Consider the following 19,787-nt stretch of genomic DNA (forward strand, 5'->3'; position numbering starts at 1 on the left):
AAAAAACTTCGCTTGATAGTCAAGCAAAATCAAATCTTCGTAGCATCATTCACGGATTTCTCCTTGGGCATCCAAATAAAAAAAACTCAAGCCTAGCTGCAGAAATCTGTACTGTGAGAAATATGGAAGCTGCCATTTCCCACCACTGTATATTACTGAATCCTCACATCACAATTAGAGCTGCAGCTAACGATTATTTTCAAAATCGGTTAGCCGATTAAGTTCAATTAATCAGATAAAACCGCTGTCATCCCCACACCTGCTCCACCTTACTTCTTCTCCCCGCGTCCCTGTGCCGATCGTGGATGCGGGCGGTGAGCTTGAGGCGGGGAGGAGGTGCGGCGTGTGTAGCGTGGATGCGGGCGGGTGTGGCAGCAGCGAGCGTGAGGTGGGGAGGAGGTGCGGCACGCATCGGGTGTGGAGCTGTGGACAGGGGCAACTAATCAAAAGCCGATTAATCGTTGATTGAAAAAGTTGACAACTTTTTCAATAATCGATTATAATCGATTATGTCGATTAGTTGTTGCAGCCCTAATCACAATGGTCACAACCTTGCACCCCTGTGATGATACTTTGCTTCAATGGATTACACCACTCAGATTTGTAAAAATTGCATAGACTTTGATTCTTGGCAACATTTCATTTGCATGAATTCATAGCCAACCAAATAGTTGTTGGGTAAAATCAGGACTTTATAGGCAGCCTTCCTTCAGTCTCCCTTTGTTCTGTATTGCATTCTTTCATACGTACATACACATTACGTCCACCCTCAACTAAGCGCAGCAGTACTGAGGCAGAAAACTGCTCAGTTTGGAGGTAAATCAGTATTGCATGCGATTTCCCTCTAGCAGATCTTTCCTTCAATACGGACTTATGCCTTGTTCTACAATGTGTCTGTGTGGAGGCGGCCATCTTTGTAACAGATGGGCTTTGCTTACTCCTGTAAGAGCTTCAAGCAGAACAGTGAGCAGCACAGAAACATCAAATTTGAGTGCAGCAGTTCCTTAGATCTCACACTGTAGCTATATAGTAGACACGCAAGCTGGAAAAATACATTTGTTTCGTATTTTTCCTTCAGGCTCGAAGCAGTTTCGTTATCCAGATCTTTCGTAAATTTAGTTTGAGCGTTTTCTGATTGGCCAGAAAAGAGTCACGTGTCTGATTTAGTTTAACTTTGAATGAAATTCGGACGATCTGAAATTTCATTAAAAGAACATGCTGATTCGTTTACATTCGGCCTCATTTGAATTCGGATGCATCCAAATTCACAAAATGTTGTCTAAATTTGCATTCGGAAGGAAACGAAATGTACATGTCTAATATATAGCTGTGAGGATGTAGGTACCCTTACATACCAGGAAGAGATCTGCTACGGCACAATTAACATTTCTAAACGTTCCCTATGCCATAGCAAATCTTCACTTTGAGTGTCTGCTTGTCAAGTAGTAAGCATGTACGAATGCTAAAAATAAATCTTTATGAACTCGTAGAATACTGTGGTACTGTGACCAACCATTGTGATTACTACAATCTGTTCAGTATTTACCAAGCTTTTCTTGTAATGGTGAAACCTAAAAGCACTAAAAAAGCATGCCTCCTCTACAGCTACAGACCAGTACATGGGGAGCTCTTCCAGCATTATGGGAACATTCATTTTTTCTAGGTAAATCTTGCTTCGTTTTGATAAAACAAAAACAAACAAAAAAACACCCACATGTCCCTTTACAGGCACACACAGTATAAACAGTTTCCTTTCACAGCTTTTTTTTTTTTTGGACACTGCATAGGTATTCCATGCAGATGTCTTCAAAACATTTACAAGTACATGTCGGCGGTCAATATAATTTCCTGGCAAAACAAATGTACAGTCGTGTGAAAAAGTACACCCTCCTCGAATTCTATGGTTTTAGGTTTCAGGACATAATAAAAATCATCTGGTCCTCAGCAGGTCTTAAAATTTGGTAAATACAACCCCAGAAGAACAGCACATGACATATTACAGTGTCTATTTTTACAAACAAAGCCAAAATTTAGAAGTTGTGTGAAAAACTAAGTGCACCCTTACTTCTTCCATCGGAATCAAGAGGCCAGGTGGCTGCTAATCAAATGCCCTTGATTAACTGACCAGCAGCAAGTGTGACCACCTCTGCAAAAGCCAAAGTTTTAGCAGTTTGCTGGTCTGGAGCATGAAGACATCAGCAATGATGCCGCCCATCAGTCTGGGAAGGGTTTTAAGGCCATTTCCAAACAATTTATAGAGTCCGTCATTCTACAGTGAGGAAGATTCACAAGTGGAAAACATTCAAGACAGTCGCCAATCTTCCCAGGAATGGACATCCCAGCAAATTCACCCCAAGGTCAGACCATGCAATGCTCAGAGAAATTGTAAAAATCCCAAGAGTTACATCTCAGACTCTACAGGAATCAAACATGTTAAGTGTTAAAGTTCATGAAAGTACAACTAGAAAAAGACTGAACGCCTATGGTTTTGGAAAGGTTGCCAAATGTAAAACACTTCTCAAAAAAAAAAAAAAAAACCCACACGGCATGACAGGGCTTAGATTTGCAAAGTGGCATCTAAACAAATCACAAGACTTCTGGAACAATGTCCTTTGAACAGACAAAACCAAAGTGGAGATGTGTGGTTTTCGCCCAAAGCGGTGCTGTGCATTATGGCCAACCACAGCATATCAGCACAAACCCCTCATACCAACTGTCAAGCACAGTGGTGGAGGGGTGATGATTTGTGCTCGTGTTGCAGCCACAGGATCTGGACACCTTGTAGTCATTGAGTCGACCATGTACTTGCGGTATAGCAAAGTATTCTAGAGTCAAATATGATGCCATCTGTCTGACAGTTAAAACTTGGGCAAAATTAGGTCGAGCAACAGGACTAGAATCCCAAACACACCAGGAAATCTACAACAGAATGGCTGGAAAAAAAAAAAAAAAAAACCCAAGTCAGTCAAAGTCCAAACCTCAACACGATTGAAATGCTGTGGCGGGACCTAAAGAGAACTGTGCATAAACAAATTCCTGCAAACCTCAATGAACTGAAGCAATGTTGTAAAGAGCGAGACAAGATTCCTCCACAACAATGGGGGGAATTTATCAAAACTGGAGCAGCTGTGCATGGCAACCAATCAGCTTCTATTTTTAGTTTGTTCAGGTACCATTTGAAAATGAAAGAAAGAAGCTGATTGGTTGCCATCAACAACTGCTCCAGATTTGGTCTGCTCCAGTTTTCATAAATTCCCTTCAATGTGTTTTATGACATTATCAGATTGAAGAAAATAGGTCACCAGCACTCCATAAGTTAAAATGAATGAGTCCTTTTAATGGACGGTGCCATCCGTGAAGTTACTTCGAGCACCATTTATTTGATTGTTGGCCGGGACTGCTGAAAGGTGTGCGGAGGGCACCTCCATCAATTGCTTATGACATTATCAGTTTCTCAATTACTTCTAATATTGCTGCTAAAAGTGTTTCTACAAGCAGGTGAAAAAACTGCGGCAAGCCCTATTTTACCTGCTCTGGAACGCATCAAAAACGCATGCAAGTGCCTGAAAGCCCATGTTAAACTTAAAAAAAATATTTTTATTTATTTTTTAACCAAAAACGGCCCGGGACGCATCAAAAATGCTGCACAACCCACTGCACTGCGTGTGCGGAAACCTGACCGGATCTGCATTTGGTGTGAACAAGGCCTAAGTCATGATATGTAAAACCATAGAATTCAAAGGCGGTGTACACTGTTTTCCACATGACTATCTAGACCAGTGGTTCTCAACCTTTCTAGGTCCGGGACCCCTTGGTAACACTTGCCAAGTTGTGGTGACCCCCAACGGTAACATTTAGGAATGACGCGGCAGCAGCAGAGGGCGGGTGCAATAGCTAGTTTTCTATTGGCTATTGCAAAGTGAAATAGCCAATAGGAATCTAGCTATGCATTCCTAGTGTTTTTTTTTTCTGACTTATGGCGGCCTACGGCACCCAATGTCAGACAAAAAAGGTTTACTCTGCTCGGGAGAAAGTGTTTATCTCCCAGGCGGCCGGGAGCCGCTATCTAATAGCAGGAGACTCCCAGGCGACCCCTGGCAAATAGTCATTCGACCCCTGAAGGGGTCCCGACCCACAGGTTGAGAACCGCTGATCTAGACAGATATTTGTTTCAGACTCTGTGGGAGTGATTGTCATACTCACATCTTCATCCTGAGAAGGGTGCACTAACTCTACAAGTCTCTGGATAATCTTCTCTTCGTTAAGCCACTATAAAGAGGGAAACAAAAAGGAATTTTTTTTTATATTTTGCTATGGATCTAAAGCCTATACATGCATAACTTAGAATGAAACCGCTCTGCTGTGGAGTGCAAGTACTTCTTAGCCTTGAAGCAAGTGCTAAATATTGGTTTAGGTGTACAAAGTGGTCATCAACATCATGCCACAAAGTGGAGACAACATATGCTTGCTTCAGAATTGTTTTGTCTATGGATGCATCGATACTAGTATCGGTGCCGATGCCGAGTACTCGTACTTGCCCGAATGTTCCGATGCCTAGCCCGATACTTCAGTAAGTGAGGCAGCGAGTCATTATACTCTGCCCGGCTTCCTGATTGGCCGGGAAGCCGGTTCTATGCCCCCTCGTCACCTGTGACGAGAGAGCATGGAGCCAGCTTCCCGGCCAATCAGGAAGCCGGGCAGCGGGTAATGATGCGGCGCCCGGCTTCCTGATTGGCCAGAAAGCCAGCTCCATGCTTTCTCGTCACATAGTGATAAGCATGGGGACGGCTTCCCTGCTAATCAGGAAGCCGGGTGGTAAGTCTTTACATGCCGCCCGGCTAATCAGAAAGCCAGGTGGTGAGTCATTACACGCCGCCTGGCTTCCTTAATGGGACTTCCGGCATCGGTAAGTACCAAACAATAAAAAATATATATTGCTACTTGTACTCTATACTGAAATATCAGTATCGGTGCATCTCTAGTTTTGTCCATCTTCGAGCTAAAAGCAGAATAAAAAAAGGACGATGGGATTTTAGGGGAACGCAGTAAATTGCAGGTTTATCTTTAATGATATTACACATTTTAGTGAACACCGTAAAGGTTTTTAGATTGGCTTCTGTAACTCCACTACACAACATTAAACTGCAAAATATGCAAGTAGCATATTCGGATCTGTAACTTATGCTTGCTTTTGATTTTTTTTTTAAACCGCATATATTTAAGTTGTAGGACAGTAACACATACTTACATTCAAGACATCTTGCCTTAGCTGTGGCGGCTCAATACATGTGAGAAGTCTTAGCAGCAAATCCATAATTGCAGAGGTACCTATATGTTTTATTATCAAGTCGACAAAGTCATCTTTTTTCTTTAAAAACGCTACAATCTGCAAAGTGAAACCAAGTTTACATTAAAAGGGGAAACTAGAATGCATGTTTCATGAGCACATACTTTACTTTAAGATGCATGCTGCAACAAAAAAAGTCTGATAAAATATTTCTTTTTTTTTTTTTTAATTACTTCTGCTCCCAGAAAACAATTTAACACTTTGCCTGGTCTTCATAGGTGATCCAGATCCTAAGCTAGTGTGGTTAACCATGAACCACCCTCTGCAGTCCAACCACACTGACAAATATTAAATTAGTGGTCAAGGACCACACTCTTCTTGGGCAACAGGTGTATGTCTGGGACAAATGCTGATGGGCAGGGGAAAGGTATGAAACAAGAGTAGGACAAGGAGATTGCCAGCGGGAGAGGAATGACTATGGGAGGCAGAATACTGATGCCAGGAGGGAAGAGGGCCAGTGGAGAAAAAAGGACTGGCAGTGGCAGATAGGGGAGAGAGAAATGACTGTGGCAGGGTATAATAGAAGGGGGGCAATAGTTACTGGGCTTTGCAGGAACTCCACTATAGGCATCCCACAAAAATCAGCCTCCTTACAGTGATGGAGCTCACAGAAATTAAAAGATAGAAGTACTCATCTGCAAAATGGTTTTGCATATTGTTTAAGTGCAGATTTTCTTTTTACATGAATCACTGGACCAGCAGGTAAACTTTTTTACTGCCGAGACTTTCTGTAAAGTCAATTTTGGTGACCTTCACATTTTCCCCACGTCTGCACTTTAAGATACATAGCAATTTGTACTGTGAGCACATGCTCAGTTTTAAATCACTGCCGAGTTTAGGTTACACTAGTCACCAGTATCGCCTGTGGTCTCCCAGATTATATTTTCCCCATTACAGGAGTTACCTTGTTCTGCAGAGGCACTGTTTGCTTGCCCTGTTCTTGGCAGAGGCACGGTTTGCTTGCCCTGTTCTTGGCAGAGGCACGGTTTGCTTGCCTCATGCTGGAACCCCCAACAAGAACACTGAGCAGCAAAAACAGTCATATCACCAAATTTAATGCAAAATCACCTGAGGCTAGCAGTCAGCGCCAAGGGGCTGTAGGTACTGGATGGCTTAGGCACACATTCTTACAGAGTGCATTATGAAAAGTTTAATCAGGAAGACAGAGAATAGCCTCTGTTGTCTATGGATAACCCATGGTGCTCTATCAATCATGTTTCAAGAATGCATTTGGTTTGTAAAACCACAATTGGAGGAAAAAACTAAAAAACACACACACGAATGTGAAGCTGTCCAAACCATTAGCTTTCCTTTCAAAATTACACCGGCCACTATATTTTGGCATGCTTGCAAAAGCCAAAGGTCAAAAATGCAAAGCCTGGAAATTAATGTGGCCAAGATGTCAAACATACCTGTTCTGGCTTCCTGCTGATTAAAATGCTTAACACTTTGCTGAAGAAACTAGCAAGCAGCGGATTTAATGGGGAGTCATTTAAAAGGAAGCAGTAGAGCCTCTTGAGTAGAGATTCGTCTTCTCCTAGTCTGTCATTTATCTGAGATACATCTGAGGTTAATAACTCACAAGACAAATTGGGATACCTAAAAGAGAACAGATCAATGTTAGACGTGTGAAAGCGGACAAAGCCCAGGCATATATACCAAATAACTCGATGGATGTATAATCAGTTAAGATTTGTGCAATATATAAAGGGCCTCTAGAAGAGAATGTCATTTTAATTTTTTTTTGTTTAATATGTTTTTATTGTCGTTATTTCACTTAAATACAATACACTTTTACACACATATATACACACACACATACACACACATACATTTTGTAATTGATTTGAGCACCAGAAAAGCCAACTTTTTATCGTTTGGGAAGTTTATAATTACAACGGTGATAAAACAGAATGAACAACAAAGATTTGCTGTAGAATGAGTCACATTTATAGATGCATGGCTTTTTCTAAACTACATTAAAAATACATTGCACCTCAGGCAAGGACAGAAAACAATTTTTGGTAAAAGGTAAAATTTCTGACACTTTTTGAACAGGTGCTAGAGGGACAGAAAAAAAACTCCCCAATGAAAAGAAAACAGAAAATGAGAATCTCTCAGGGACCCATGGGCCATCTAAAAATATGTCACTGTGGAGCAGGATGCAAAAGACAGTGTACTGTTTCCACTACAGAATGCTCTGCAGCAGACTGGAAGCCCAGAGGTTCTAGATTTATACTGCACTTGGAGTGGAAGGGTGAATGATAGGTGGTACTCACAAGTCCAAAGTTAGAAGCACACTGGATTTCAGCCACATAAACCGGTATTGTTCTCCACTTGCAGCATTTTTAAAAAGTGATAAAACATGGGGAAATGTGCGTGCATTGAAGAAATGTGCTGAAGGTTTGTTTTGGTTTATTTTGAGCTGACAATCAGCAAGTCTTATCTAATGGTAGACAGGACCAGTAATGTGAGATTCTTTCACACGTCAGCCAGAGGAAAGGAATGCTTCCAGAGCAAGGGATGCGGTCACATCTGGAAGTAGTCTATATACACTTCTATTTCTTTTCTCTCAACCTGCGAGCTGAATGAAAGATTCCTCTATCCACACTGAACAGCATGGATGAACGAATCTCCCGCTCTGAGTTTTGCAATCCTACAGCAATGCCGGCCGCTGGCAGAATACCCAGATGGTGCTGGCAGGGTGCAAGCCACCGTTTGGCTGAAGATTTTCCAACATGTTCCTTAAGCTGAAGTTGATCTAACGACAGACTTTTGCCAAAGGAATAGGGCCACCAATGAAGAAAATGTTGGCTGATTCCTGCTGAATGTGTACTCAAGCTTTATTATGCAAATCTTCATGGCTTTATTTACCAGTACAGTGGTACCTCGGTTCACAGAACGATTCTGTTCGCAAACAGGAAGTTCAGAAAAATGTTGCTTCTGTTCGCGAACTCAGCAATCGGGTGACTAACATAACCCAGGGGTGTGGAAATTTTTTAAAAAACTACTTGTCCAAGGACTAAAGCGGGGGCCGAATCTACTTGTCCCTCATGACAATCTACTTGTCCCAATACCGTATTTAACAGTGCTAAGAAGGACATTGGTAAGTGCCGTCAGGTGACCGCGTTGACCAACGAGTGCTTGCAATTTGCGAGCGAAATTCAGAATACATGGAACAGGTACAGATAGTACACCCGTACCAGTGGACGGGAAGGACCGTTTGCTGAAAGGTAAGTATAATGGGAGGGAGATTTGTGCGGGTAATTCCATTTTCCCAAATTACTTTGGCAAGTGAATTTACCCTTTAGGGTTGGTGCAGACTTGGGGATTCCCAGGACGTGCGATCGTTTGTGGTTGCATCCGCATGTATGGGGTTACAAGTGCGTGGTAATCGCTGAAAAAAAGGTAGATGTACCTATTTTCACGACATGCACCACGCAGTTTTCAACCGTGATCGCGTGGGATCGCCTGGGCGGTATTGCAGCAGGAAAATGCGCAATCTGCCTGGGGGTGCCATTAGAAAATAATGGCACTGACAGCACGATCGGCGGTGGTGTGCGATTCCGTGACCACCCAGCCATCCGCTCTGTTTCGTGCACGATGACCAGGCAGTCACGGATCGCACACCACTGACGATCGTTCTATCAGTGCCATTATTTTCTAATCGCACCCCAGTCGTGCCAGGCAGATTGCGCATTTTCCTGCTGCAATACCACCCTGCCTGTGTGGTTGCACACGATCGCAGTTGAAAACACTGCACGTTTATTCGCATGCAGATGGGGGCAGCGGGGCTGATTTTCATTTTTTCTATATTTACTTTGTAAAATCTTATTATTTTTACTTTATCGTCTTTTTATTTTTTACATTTTTAATTATATAAATATTTATTTTTAAACAAACTGTATTGCCATCACACAGGGGTACACAACCTCTGTGTGATAGCATTTGGAGATGACAGGTTCTCTTTATTGACCCTGCCACCTCCAACACAGGAGTTCTAGCAGGCACTGTTGCTAGAACTCCTGCGACAGGAACGAGCAGCGGCCACCGGAGGGGACAGAGCCTGTCACTACTCGACGCCCCCCGCTCTGTCCCCGCCTACGAGCTCCCAGCGATCCACACTCTGTCCACGCTGTGTCCCCCGCTGTACGCTACGTCCCCGCTCTGGACGCTGATTTCAGAAAAAGAAAACCAGCCCTACTTGTCCGTAGCAGGGCTATAACAGTGAAAAAAACACTTGCCCGGCGCCCGGAACTACATGTCCCGGGCGATACGAATTCCACACCCCTGATAACCGCAGCCATCTTCCCTGCTCTGACACTGGTCATGGTTCCTCTAGTCGGGATCGTGGTCTGATCAGTTTTATTCGGTTTGAGACCAGAATCGTGGAACAAATTAAGTTCGTGAACCGAGGTACCACTGTATATCAGAAGGGAGCGTCAGGCACATTGGTTTAGTCTTAAAAAAACAAACAGTGTATAGGAAAAGACCCCTTCAAGACACAACAACAACACAACAGCATCTTACTTGTAACGCATTTTCTCATCCATGTCGTGAGGTGGCTCCTCCGTAATATAGGTCACCAAGTCTTCCAAGCACTCCGATTTTAATAAAAACTCCACAAGTTTACGATTCTGCGCCTTGCATTCTTGCAATATATCTTCCTCATCCATCAACTCTTTTAGTGTCACTTCATCTCGGTCTAAGAGGGTGTCTATGTGAGATGAAGAATGCAGGTCGAACTTCCAAAACATACTTGGCTGATGAGAAAAAGTCACATTTCAACATCTGACATTGTACACCATTTATGCAATTGCCTAAATTAACATCATGGAGATCTGATGCTTCATTGTACATGCTTAAGAGAAGAATGAGTGGAAGAGATTGTCATACCTTCAAGGCTATACTGACAGGTGGAGTGTTAACAAAACCTGGAAAGAGATCTAACAACTACTATGACAGAGCCGACATACTAAAGTGGCTAGCTCGGCTATGATCCAGGCTGTCAAGATCAGAAACGAAAGATTTTCCAACATCAGAGGACTTAAACCTACTGGAGTGTAGTGTAAATGTGCAGTCTGAAATAAATGTGCAATCTGCAAAGTACTTTTATTATGTTGCTCATTTATAAACTGGTCAATGCACTCAGGATAGGATTCTAGTGTAGCCAGAGTGCAGCTGTATTAATAACTCATGGCAGCCAATATTAAAGAGAACAGGCCCCTCGCCATCTGATTGGCAAGGTTGTTCTTAATCATTTAAGATGTGGTAAAGGAATGAAAAGTGTGACTGCCTTGGAGCTTCCTCCTTTAAAAACAAGGAAGCGATGGCAGCTTCATATTTAAAGTAATGCCTCCATTGCAAAAGAACATCAGTACATAAGTCAGCCGACAATGTAAACGTTTGATCATTAGGATGGGGTGAACATAAGGCAGTAGTTTTGCCTCTGTATATTGTACATGTTGAAATCATATATGCAAAGTAAAATAGTACCTAGGCCTTTGCTATTAGTCAAAATGTGAGCTTTAAAGAGTCCCTGTTGCTACCACTTCAGAAACCAAAGCTGTGACTACATTCTCCAGCCCCCATGTCACCAAAGGACACACCAATGACTTAGGGGTTAGAGAATGGGACCACGGCGCACAGGGGTGACCAGACATCAGACTGACCCAATGTGTGCCAGATCCTGAAGAAGTCTAAGTCAGCAGCTATCTGCACCGCAAACCAGGTGAAGGGTTAGGTATTAACCTCTTTATGGGAATGGCTTTTGGTTATAAAGTGTAAGCCAGCAAAAGTATATTTAAAAAGGGGCCGGCCAAAAAAAGGCGACATTTCACTTTGGTACATACTGGAAAGTTAAAGCCAAATTAAGTTCCTAAATAAACTAGTTAAAAAAAACATTGAATTTGCAGGAAAAAAAAAAATCACCGTTAAATTCATTTTTTAAATATAGCTGTCCACTGCACATTCAGGGCTGAAACCCACTTGTGCAGTGGTAATGCACATTATAGTGGATTACTATAGCACACATTATAGTGGTGCCTTTAATTGTGAATGGCACCCCAACTCACAAACTTAATGCAGCTCCAACACACATGTTGCAGTGCACCAGAAAGTGCTACTGTGCTGAACAGGGTCCAGGAAAATGCTTCAGGTCTGTTTTTGCGCATTGGCAGTCCAATGGAAATTTAATGCAACGTATGTTAACGAACAACACGTGTTCATGCAATGCACAGAAAAGGAGACGTCTGAATGAGCCCTACAAGTCTACCTGGTTAAATTATAAGCATTCCTTGTGCTTTGATGAACGTGCCATCTTGTACATCTCAGTGATTCCGATTAGGGATGCACCGATACTGGTTTTTCGGTATCGAGTACCGATACTTATATTTCGGTACTCGTTGATACAGAGTACTGATACTGGTACTTGCGGTAGCATAGAGCAGTCTACCCGGGCAATCGGGAAGCCGACTCCATTCCAATTGGCCAGCTGGATGCTGATTGGCTGGGAAGCCGGCTTCCCAGCCAAATCGGCATAGAGGCCGGCCAAACAGATCTGATATGGCGACACAACACCAACCCTGCAAGCACCTCATTCAGCTTCCTGGCTCCATGTTTCCTAGCGACACTGACGGTCAGAGGAAATCTCCCTCTGACCGAAGGATAAAGTATCAGGAAAGGTATCGGAGCATTTGGGCGAGTAAGAGCACTCACCCAAACACTCAGTATCGGCACCGATACTAGTATCGGCGCATCCTTAATTCTGATGCACCTCAGTGGTTTTGCTAGCAAGACCTCAGAGCTCCAATTCCAAGGCCTGAAATACATACCATGGTCATTATGAGAAGGTCTTTCTGGCTTGAATTTCTAGGCAACTACATGGCTATGATCAGTAGGTTCTAAGCAGTAGACTGGATGTATTTAAACTCCTGGATATTATGGAGAATGTAAATGTGGAGTGGAACCACTCCAGTTCCATCTACAAAATAAACAGAAAAACCTGGACGGCTGCTACAGACCTGGAAGATTGTAAGTCAGCCTGTAATTCAAGCTCTGATGGACTCCACCTATACAGGAAATACTTTACTTTTAAGTGACATGACACCAACACGGGAGTGTCTGAAATATGCAAACTAGAAATGCCAATACGGAGACTTCTTTCGGGGCAGTAGGGCTGCAACAACTAATCGGCATAATCGATTCTTATCGATTATTGAAAAAGTTGTCAACTTTTTAAATAATCGATTAATCGGCTTCAGCAGTTTATAGAAACAGATTCTATAGAATAGTTTCCCGTCTACAAATACCCATCATCACTTTGAATTACAGTTAATAACCAACTAGAAAGAGATGCAAGGTCAAATAAGGTTAAACATCACTGCAATCAGAAGATCAGTACAACTGCACAACATTTTTCATTTTAGGATAAAAGGTGGACCAGAGGAGAAAACAAAAAAACAGTTACATTTAAGATACATTCAAGTAGGTAACTGCAAGCCAGACAGAGCCCATCCGACCAAAGTTTGGCGTTTGATCATCTTAGTGACAGGATGCGGCTTCACGCTGGTAGACCGCTGCACGCGTCAACTTTCACTCCCATGCGCCGGCTTCTACATGGATGTGTACGCTGTACAGCTCTGCCCCTCCATGTGTACAATGCCATTAATGACACTTCCCGAGTTTGGTTACTTTAAATGCAGGATTTCTGTGTTTAAATGTACACGCATTTCCGTGCATTTTGAAGCACTCTGTGCATCTCATCTATCCCTGGATGCACAGAATTCTATTCTCTAAACACAACTAAATGCACCCAACTGCCGGCAAATGCACAGTGTTAAGTATACCATTAAAATTGATGTGCATTTATATGCGCTTAAAAATAACCTATAAATGCATGTATGTCATTGCCTGTATGAATAAGATCTTAGGGCTGCAATTACCCGTTAAATGTCACCCTAAATTTTATTGCTGGAAACCAAAATAACGTAAAAACAGTTTTGTTTTGTTTTCGTAAATAGACATGTGAAAGCATAACAGATAATGACAAAAAAAATGTTACAGGAAGAATGATTAGTTATTCAATGCATGCAGTTATTTGGAAGAGATGTTCAGGAACATGTGAAAGGAAATAGCAAACCTAAAAAGAAGTTACTTGCATGTAAATGTGTTAGTATTAACATTTTTCAAAGAAATGTAGAAATTCCCCAAATCTGAAAAAAAACCCTCAGTTGTGAGATTCTGTGTATACTGGATGTAAGGCCTAGGTTTATCATCATATGGCATTTACAACTTCATTACATCATCAAAACTGCTAGTTTAAGCAATTACTACATATAGATATTGCACAATGCATACAATCATTACAAACAGAAATGAAGAAGATGAAGCCGCCACCTTTAACACTTATTTAAATGACTTTTTTTAAACTATTGAATCCCATAGCTAAGGCTAAAGCTCAGCCAGTGTTCTGGAGACATGGAGTAGACCACATTTAAGGCATGGAGGCTCAGGTTCAGAATATTTCCCTTCACTTCCTGTTCTGTCACCAGGCAACTGGGTCCAAAGTGAGGGGTATAGAAAGTAGTAAAAAGTGACAGAAGTTCCAACACTTTGCTAATCTATCCAAAAACTAAAAGAAAAAAAAAAAGTATTGATTGGATGGAGTTGGGCGCTGCATTTTGGCTGAATTACCCATTAGCTCCTAACATACTTGGGACTCCCGTGGCATACAGCAAACCCATCCAGTATCAGTAGATACCTATGTGTTTTTGCATGTTCTCTGTAGTGTACTTGTAATAAGCATTCACACTGCATTACCAATAGCACAAGGCTGGAGCATACAGCGCCGTTCTAAGTCTGTCACTGATGAATGACAACAGCTGTATGAGAAAGCTGGGGAATGCCATTGTGCTTGTTTACATGCTCTGTGCACCGTTCTCACACTTAACCGGGCAGCATGTGTTTTAACCTGAAATCCTGGACAATTCCTCTATACACATTACATATCCGCTTGTTTTCTTGCCTGAAATCTCAAAATTCTATATGATGCATGCTGCTGAAAAGAGGCCCCTAAAGTGTAGTTTTGCAGTCAAAACATTGAGAACGCCCACTATAGGTTTATGTGTTCCCCATTCACACCGCATGCCAAAAAAACATTTACATGTTTTTTTCCTAGCATTTATTTGGATAGAGAGCATCTCTGAAGTCTGATGAGACACAGAGATTTGCAGTACAGTCAATCTCCTGGTCCCCCCCACTGACCACCATGTCACGACTGTGGCCATTGAAGATTTTTTTTCCTCTCGCAGGGTTGCTTTAACTAAAGGCAATCTTTGCTACCTTATAGAGCTTTGATTATAGGGTCAGTTTGAATTGCCCAGCAGCTTTCTTTAACCAGTCATGTTTTAAAGCACATTGAATTTCATATTGAACCCCAGGCAAACAGCTAAAAACACACAATTAAATGTATATATGAAAGCTGTATTACAAAGTCATATTTCTGTTCATCCAGCCCTAAGATTTTCACAGCTCTCAGGGCAGGAGACACGATTTTTTTTTCTTTGATTGCAGTTAACACTTACAGGTCTTGTCTTTCCGCTAGACTACAAGACAGTGAGAGGAGAAGCAGCAGATTGATAGAGAGCTTAGTGACGCAGATGAGCCAATGACCTTGTAATGCAGTACAGCTTGTGCTGCTCCGTACCCTCATCTGAGCTCTGCTGTACAGGGGCTGCAACCAAGCCACATTCCAGTATGTACAGTGCTTGCATTAAAAACAAAATCATTTCATGATGTATTAATTACGGAGCTTCATTAATTTGTGTCTTTAATATCTGCATGGAGTTCAACTTTAAGGGCCCGTTCCCTCCAGGTCCGTGTGATTAACACACGGTACTGTGCAACGTACCTACCATGCTTTACAATACAGAAGGTGCATTGCAGATCATTTGAATAGCAACCCAAACACCTCATATCCTCAATGCAAGCAACCTCGCCTCAACGGGCTGTACCACAATACTGTGCATTGTGATGGGGGGGGAAAAAAAAAAGTATCGTGGCACAATGCGCTGCAGCACAGCCGATCACATTGCGTATAGGAGGTGCGTTTGGGATGCCATTCAAACTGCAACACACCTTCCCCACTGTAATGCGTTGTAGGTGTGTTGTGCAGTACCGTGTGTTTAGTGCATGAAACAGTGCGATTAACACAGGGACCTCAGTGGGAATGGGCCCTTAGGGCTTTAAGAATAAATTCCTAGAAAGAAAGTGCATCCTGTAAGCAGAAACAAAAAATTGCATGTACATTCCCAGCATCTGACTGATCCTCCAAACAGAACAGACGCAAGTTTCGCTGCAAAAATAAAGATCACTGTATAATAAAGCGTAGTCAGGGGGGAAAAAAAAAACACAAAAACACAAAAAAGACCACATGTGGAACATTTAGCTGTTGAGTATAAAGCAATATGGGATGTTAAAATGTTAACGATGATCTAAGGCATAGATATTGAGAATGATAGATGACCGTCTTATATACAGCAGTAATAAAAAGTAGCAGATTCATTCTATTATAAGGAGGCAACAGCTGACTATAAAAACACTTTAAAAACAAGGACATGAAATGAAAACTGAGAAATAAAAAGGCTCGTACTGCGGCAAACATGTTACTGCGAAATGTCAGAATGTTGCTCCGAAGCTAGATGACATTAGGGAATTCTCAGTCAACGGGGGCAGGTGGAGGCAAAGATTAGTCCATCAAATTCCAACAGAAAGCAGGTGCCTTGGAACAAGGAAAAACAAGACTGAAAAGTAGAACCGGTAGGTCAATTTTGTAAGCGACGCAAAAGACTGGTGCTGAATGCTAGATCTGGTCTTGGCACAAACAGGAAATATATCACAGCGGCTGTAGACATAAGATTGTCGTCCCCCAAGTGGGATTATTTTAATGGAACATAGGAGCTGCTGTTAATCTGTTTTTGAAGGTGCATGCTTCCTTCTCAGCCGTCATCCTTGTCCACCCTATAGCGTACAGGCGGCCAATAGATTTTTTTTTTTTTTAAGAGGCCACATGAGAAACTGGTGCTGTTGTCGAGGGCTGAACCAAGAGCCTATTGGTTCAATCCTCCCCAGCAGTCCCAGATACTCATGATTAATGCACGGTACCATGCAAGGCAGCTAAAAGGTGCGTTGTATTGTCATTCATTTGAATGGCACCCCAAATGCATATCCTGGCCGCAATACTGTCAGCGACACTGCAAGTAGTGCATGCACTTTTTTCAACTGCACCGCAACTAAATGTATTGCTGTAACTACGCCGCAAGTAGTGCATGCACTTTTTTTTTTTAATGGCACCTCATCTAAAGGTATTGTGGTACCATGTATTGTGGCATGGTAGAGCACATTGAGGGTGGTGTGTTTGAGATGCCATTAAAATGAATTGCAATGCACCACCTGCACAAGGTATGTGCATGGCATGGTACCGTGCGTTAAATTGTACGATTAATTCAGGGACAAGGATGGGGTAGAGCTGGAAGACTGTCACTGGTTGTTAGGACCGCCCAGCGGACATAGCAACCAATGACTGCTGATTACCTGTGATGTCATTGGTTGCTAGGAAGCCAGCAGTCCTAGCAACCAAGGACTGAAGAGGAACGCGGTCTGGAAACAAACCGATCGCGGACCTGTGCTGGGCTATGGCTTGCTGTGCATCCATCGTCAGCTAGCCATAAATGAGCGCACCTTGGTGATCAGCCTGTGTGCAGACTGTGGGCCGGATATGGCCCACAGGCCGCAGAATGCTCAGATCTGCTCTAGTGGGTCACCAGTGCAGAAAATACATGTATTTTAGTGTCCAGGCAGCTGATCTACATTTGATCAGTCTGGATCAATGATTTACCGTGTACTGAAGTCAAGATCCTAATGCATACACCTTAAAAAAACAGGTCAACAATGGCAGTTCTTATATTTCTACATAGAAGGCTTCTTTTTAGCTGTACTGGGCTCTAAATGTGTCTATGGGCACCAGCAGACCCAAATAAAACTACCTGTCAAAGAATCTTATAGGGCAATGGTAATCAAGTGTGGTGCCTAAGTTTCAGAAATGCTAGTTGTCCAAGATATGCAAGGAATGTCGAGCTATGCTACCCCTTTCCTTCCTTTAGTCGAACATGCATGCTCTGGTGATCCACATATGCATGTTTATGCTCAAACTGTGGCAGCAAATTATGCCACCCTTTAACATCAATGCTCAGACAGTAAGCACTTTCAGCCGACAGGCAATAGCCAAAATTCATGGCCATGAAGGTATTAGGTTCCTGTTCAAACGCTTTTAGGCACACCATTGCCCGATTTTGGTTTACTTTAAAAGCAGGCCGAATCAAACTTAACTGAAGGATTTAATAGGATTCATAAACTTCTACACAGCTTGTGACTATTAAAGGGTACATTGATTCTTTGATTATACATTTAAACATAAAAATAATGCATGTACATACGGAATGCACTCATGCACACTAGCTAATTGGGTGTCTTCCATTTTCCAAATGAAAAATGTTTTTTTCTTCTTCTTAAAAGCAAAGTTTTGCATCACAAAGATTAAGATAAAAGCACTTCTAGCTGACAATATAAGCTATCAGTATGTACATTTCTCTACAGCTTTTGCCTCCTTTTGTCACTTACAGATGACCCAAAAACTCTAATTTAGGCGAGATAAGACAACGGATGCTCCCATCTAACCATGCAATGCATGGAGCCTAAGAGACCTATTATCAAAAATGGACATATGTGTGGGTGAGCCAAAATAGACCTATTATCAGACATGGACATATGTGAAGGTGAGTGAGTACAACCGGCAACAAGTCGCCTTTTGCAGGGCTCTATCAGGCAGCACTGGGCAAGCAACGGCTGATTGGAAAGGTACCCGCTTGACTGCTATTGCCAGCCATTAGAGAGCGCCACTACTTTACTTTGAAGAGCAGGTCAATCTACACAGCCCCTAAGGCCCCATTCACATTGAGCGATTCGCGCGTTTGTCCCACGATTTGCATTTTGTGCGATATCGTGCGTTTGTCACGCGTTGCGTGCAAATGCTTGCATTGAGCAAGCTAGAATCGCGGAAAAATCCGCTACAAAAATGGTCCTGCTGTAGCGACGCACGACAGCTACAGAGCGAGCCCCATTGGATTGCATTGGAGAGCGATGCCGCGATATCGCGGGAATTACCGCACGATAAATCGCTCAGTGTGAACGGGGCCTCAAGGTTATGCAACTACAGCTCTACTAAACCTTTCTCCTATGTGGAGAATTCAAAAATGGTTTTAAAAAGGGGATTCTGTGACCAGAGCCGAGGCATAGCACATTCCGAACAGGTTCCAGTGTAAAAACAGAACAAGAGCAGAGGGGTGTTCTACTTTCTTGTAGTGGATAGCTCCCTTTACACATCACACACACGTGTTAAAATGATGCATGCATTACTAGAAGTAGGTTTAGTAGAATATTTAACAATGATGGATATGACAAGTTAATGTATGGAGGCAGGTTTCTCTTAAGATATGCAAAGAATACAGCAACTTAAAAACAAACCCCCCAAAAAACAACATGTACCAAAATAAATACCATACCTCATGACGCACCATGATCCTCAGGGAGTATAATAATTTAAAAGAAAAATAAACCCCATAGACTTGTCATAGTTTGTCATTGTAAAAAACAAACAAAAAAGAAGGTTATAAAAACATGACACCAAAACATAGCACTCACCTGTTAACAAAATTTTAAATATTAAGAAAATAAAACCACGCTTTGCTCCTTCAGCTTCTGGCCCATTACAGGGTATCCGGACTACATTAAAGATAAAATTTCTTTGGGCCTTTATCCTGGAAAGTATTTTCCTACAAAATGAAAAAAAAATCATGACTTTGCTGCAAGTAATTTAAAAACTAAAGCCACATAATGCTTGAAAAGTACTGGACGGATGCCAGGAACTTTCCTGACTTCTAAAGCAAGATTCCCGAAGTAGACAGTGTTTCATTCATTAACTAGAAAATGTACCCGATACTTATACCATATAGTCCACAAGTATATACATCAGCATGTCCAACAGTTTGTCTTTAATAAAGGGCAGTACAAATGACATATCGGCCCCTACTTCCCATTAACAGCCTGCTGAGAGGTGACATCTCTGTGCTCCAACCACAAATGATCTAATACAGGGGTGGACAAATTCATTTGGAAGCCAAGCAGGAGCTCCACTGACAACTAATCTGACAATTTAGGCGACAGCTGTCAATTTTAAGGAGCATTGCTACCTGGCTCCTGGGATTTGTCCAGCCCTGGTCTAGTGGTACTTCATTCTGAAGCTGTCAAATGAGAAATTACTATTGCTCCGCAAAAAGCCACACTAGATCTGCCTATAACAATAGGACAAATCTTCAAAGGGTGC

General features: G+C 42.2%; 1 protein-coding gene across 1 annotated transcript in view; it reads right to left on the reverse strand.

Annotated features, from left to right (window-relative positions):
- The window catches only part of PPP6R3 (protein phosphatase 6 regulatory subunit 3), a 60,843-nt gene that overhangs the window by 25,863 nt on the left and 15,193 nt on the right, over window positions 1-19,787 (reverse strand). The window contains exons 2-7 of the mRNA XM_018567171.1: window positions 19,106-19,236; window positions 15,999-16,127; window positions 9,878-10,110; window positions 6,760-6,946; window positions 5,249-5,386; window positions 4,204-4,269 (exon numbers count right to left, since the gene is read on the reverse strand). Of these exons, the coding sequence (XP_018422673.1) occupies window positions 4,204-4,269; window positions 5,249-5,386; window positions 6,760-6,946; window positions 9,878-10,110; window positions 15,999-16,010 (636 nt within the window). The 5' untranslated portion in view covers window positions 16,011-16,127; window positions 19,106-19,236. The remainder of the gene's footprint in view (window positions 1-4,203; window positions 4,270-5,248; window positions 5,387-6,759; window positions 6,947-9,877; window positions 10,111-15,998; window positions 16,128-19,105; window positions 19,237-19,787) is intronic.

This window comes from Nanorana parkeri, unplaced genomic scaffold (genome assembly GCF_000935625.1).
Source record: "Nanorana parkeri isolate BGI_ZX_2015 unplaced genomic scaffold, ASM93562v1 scaffold1017, whole genome shotgun sequence".
Lineage (NCBI taxonomy): Eukaryota > Metazoa > Chordata > Amphibia > Anura > Dicroglossidae > Nanorana > Nanorana parkeri.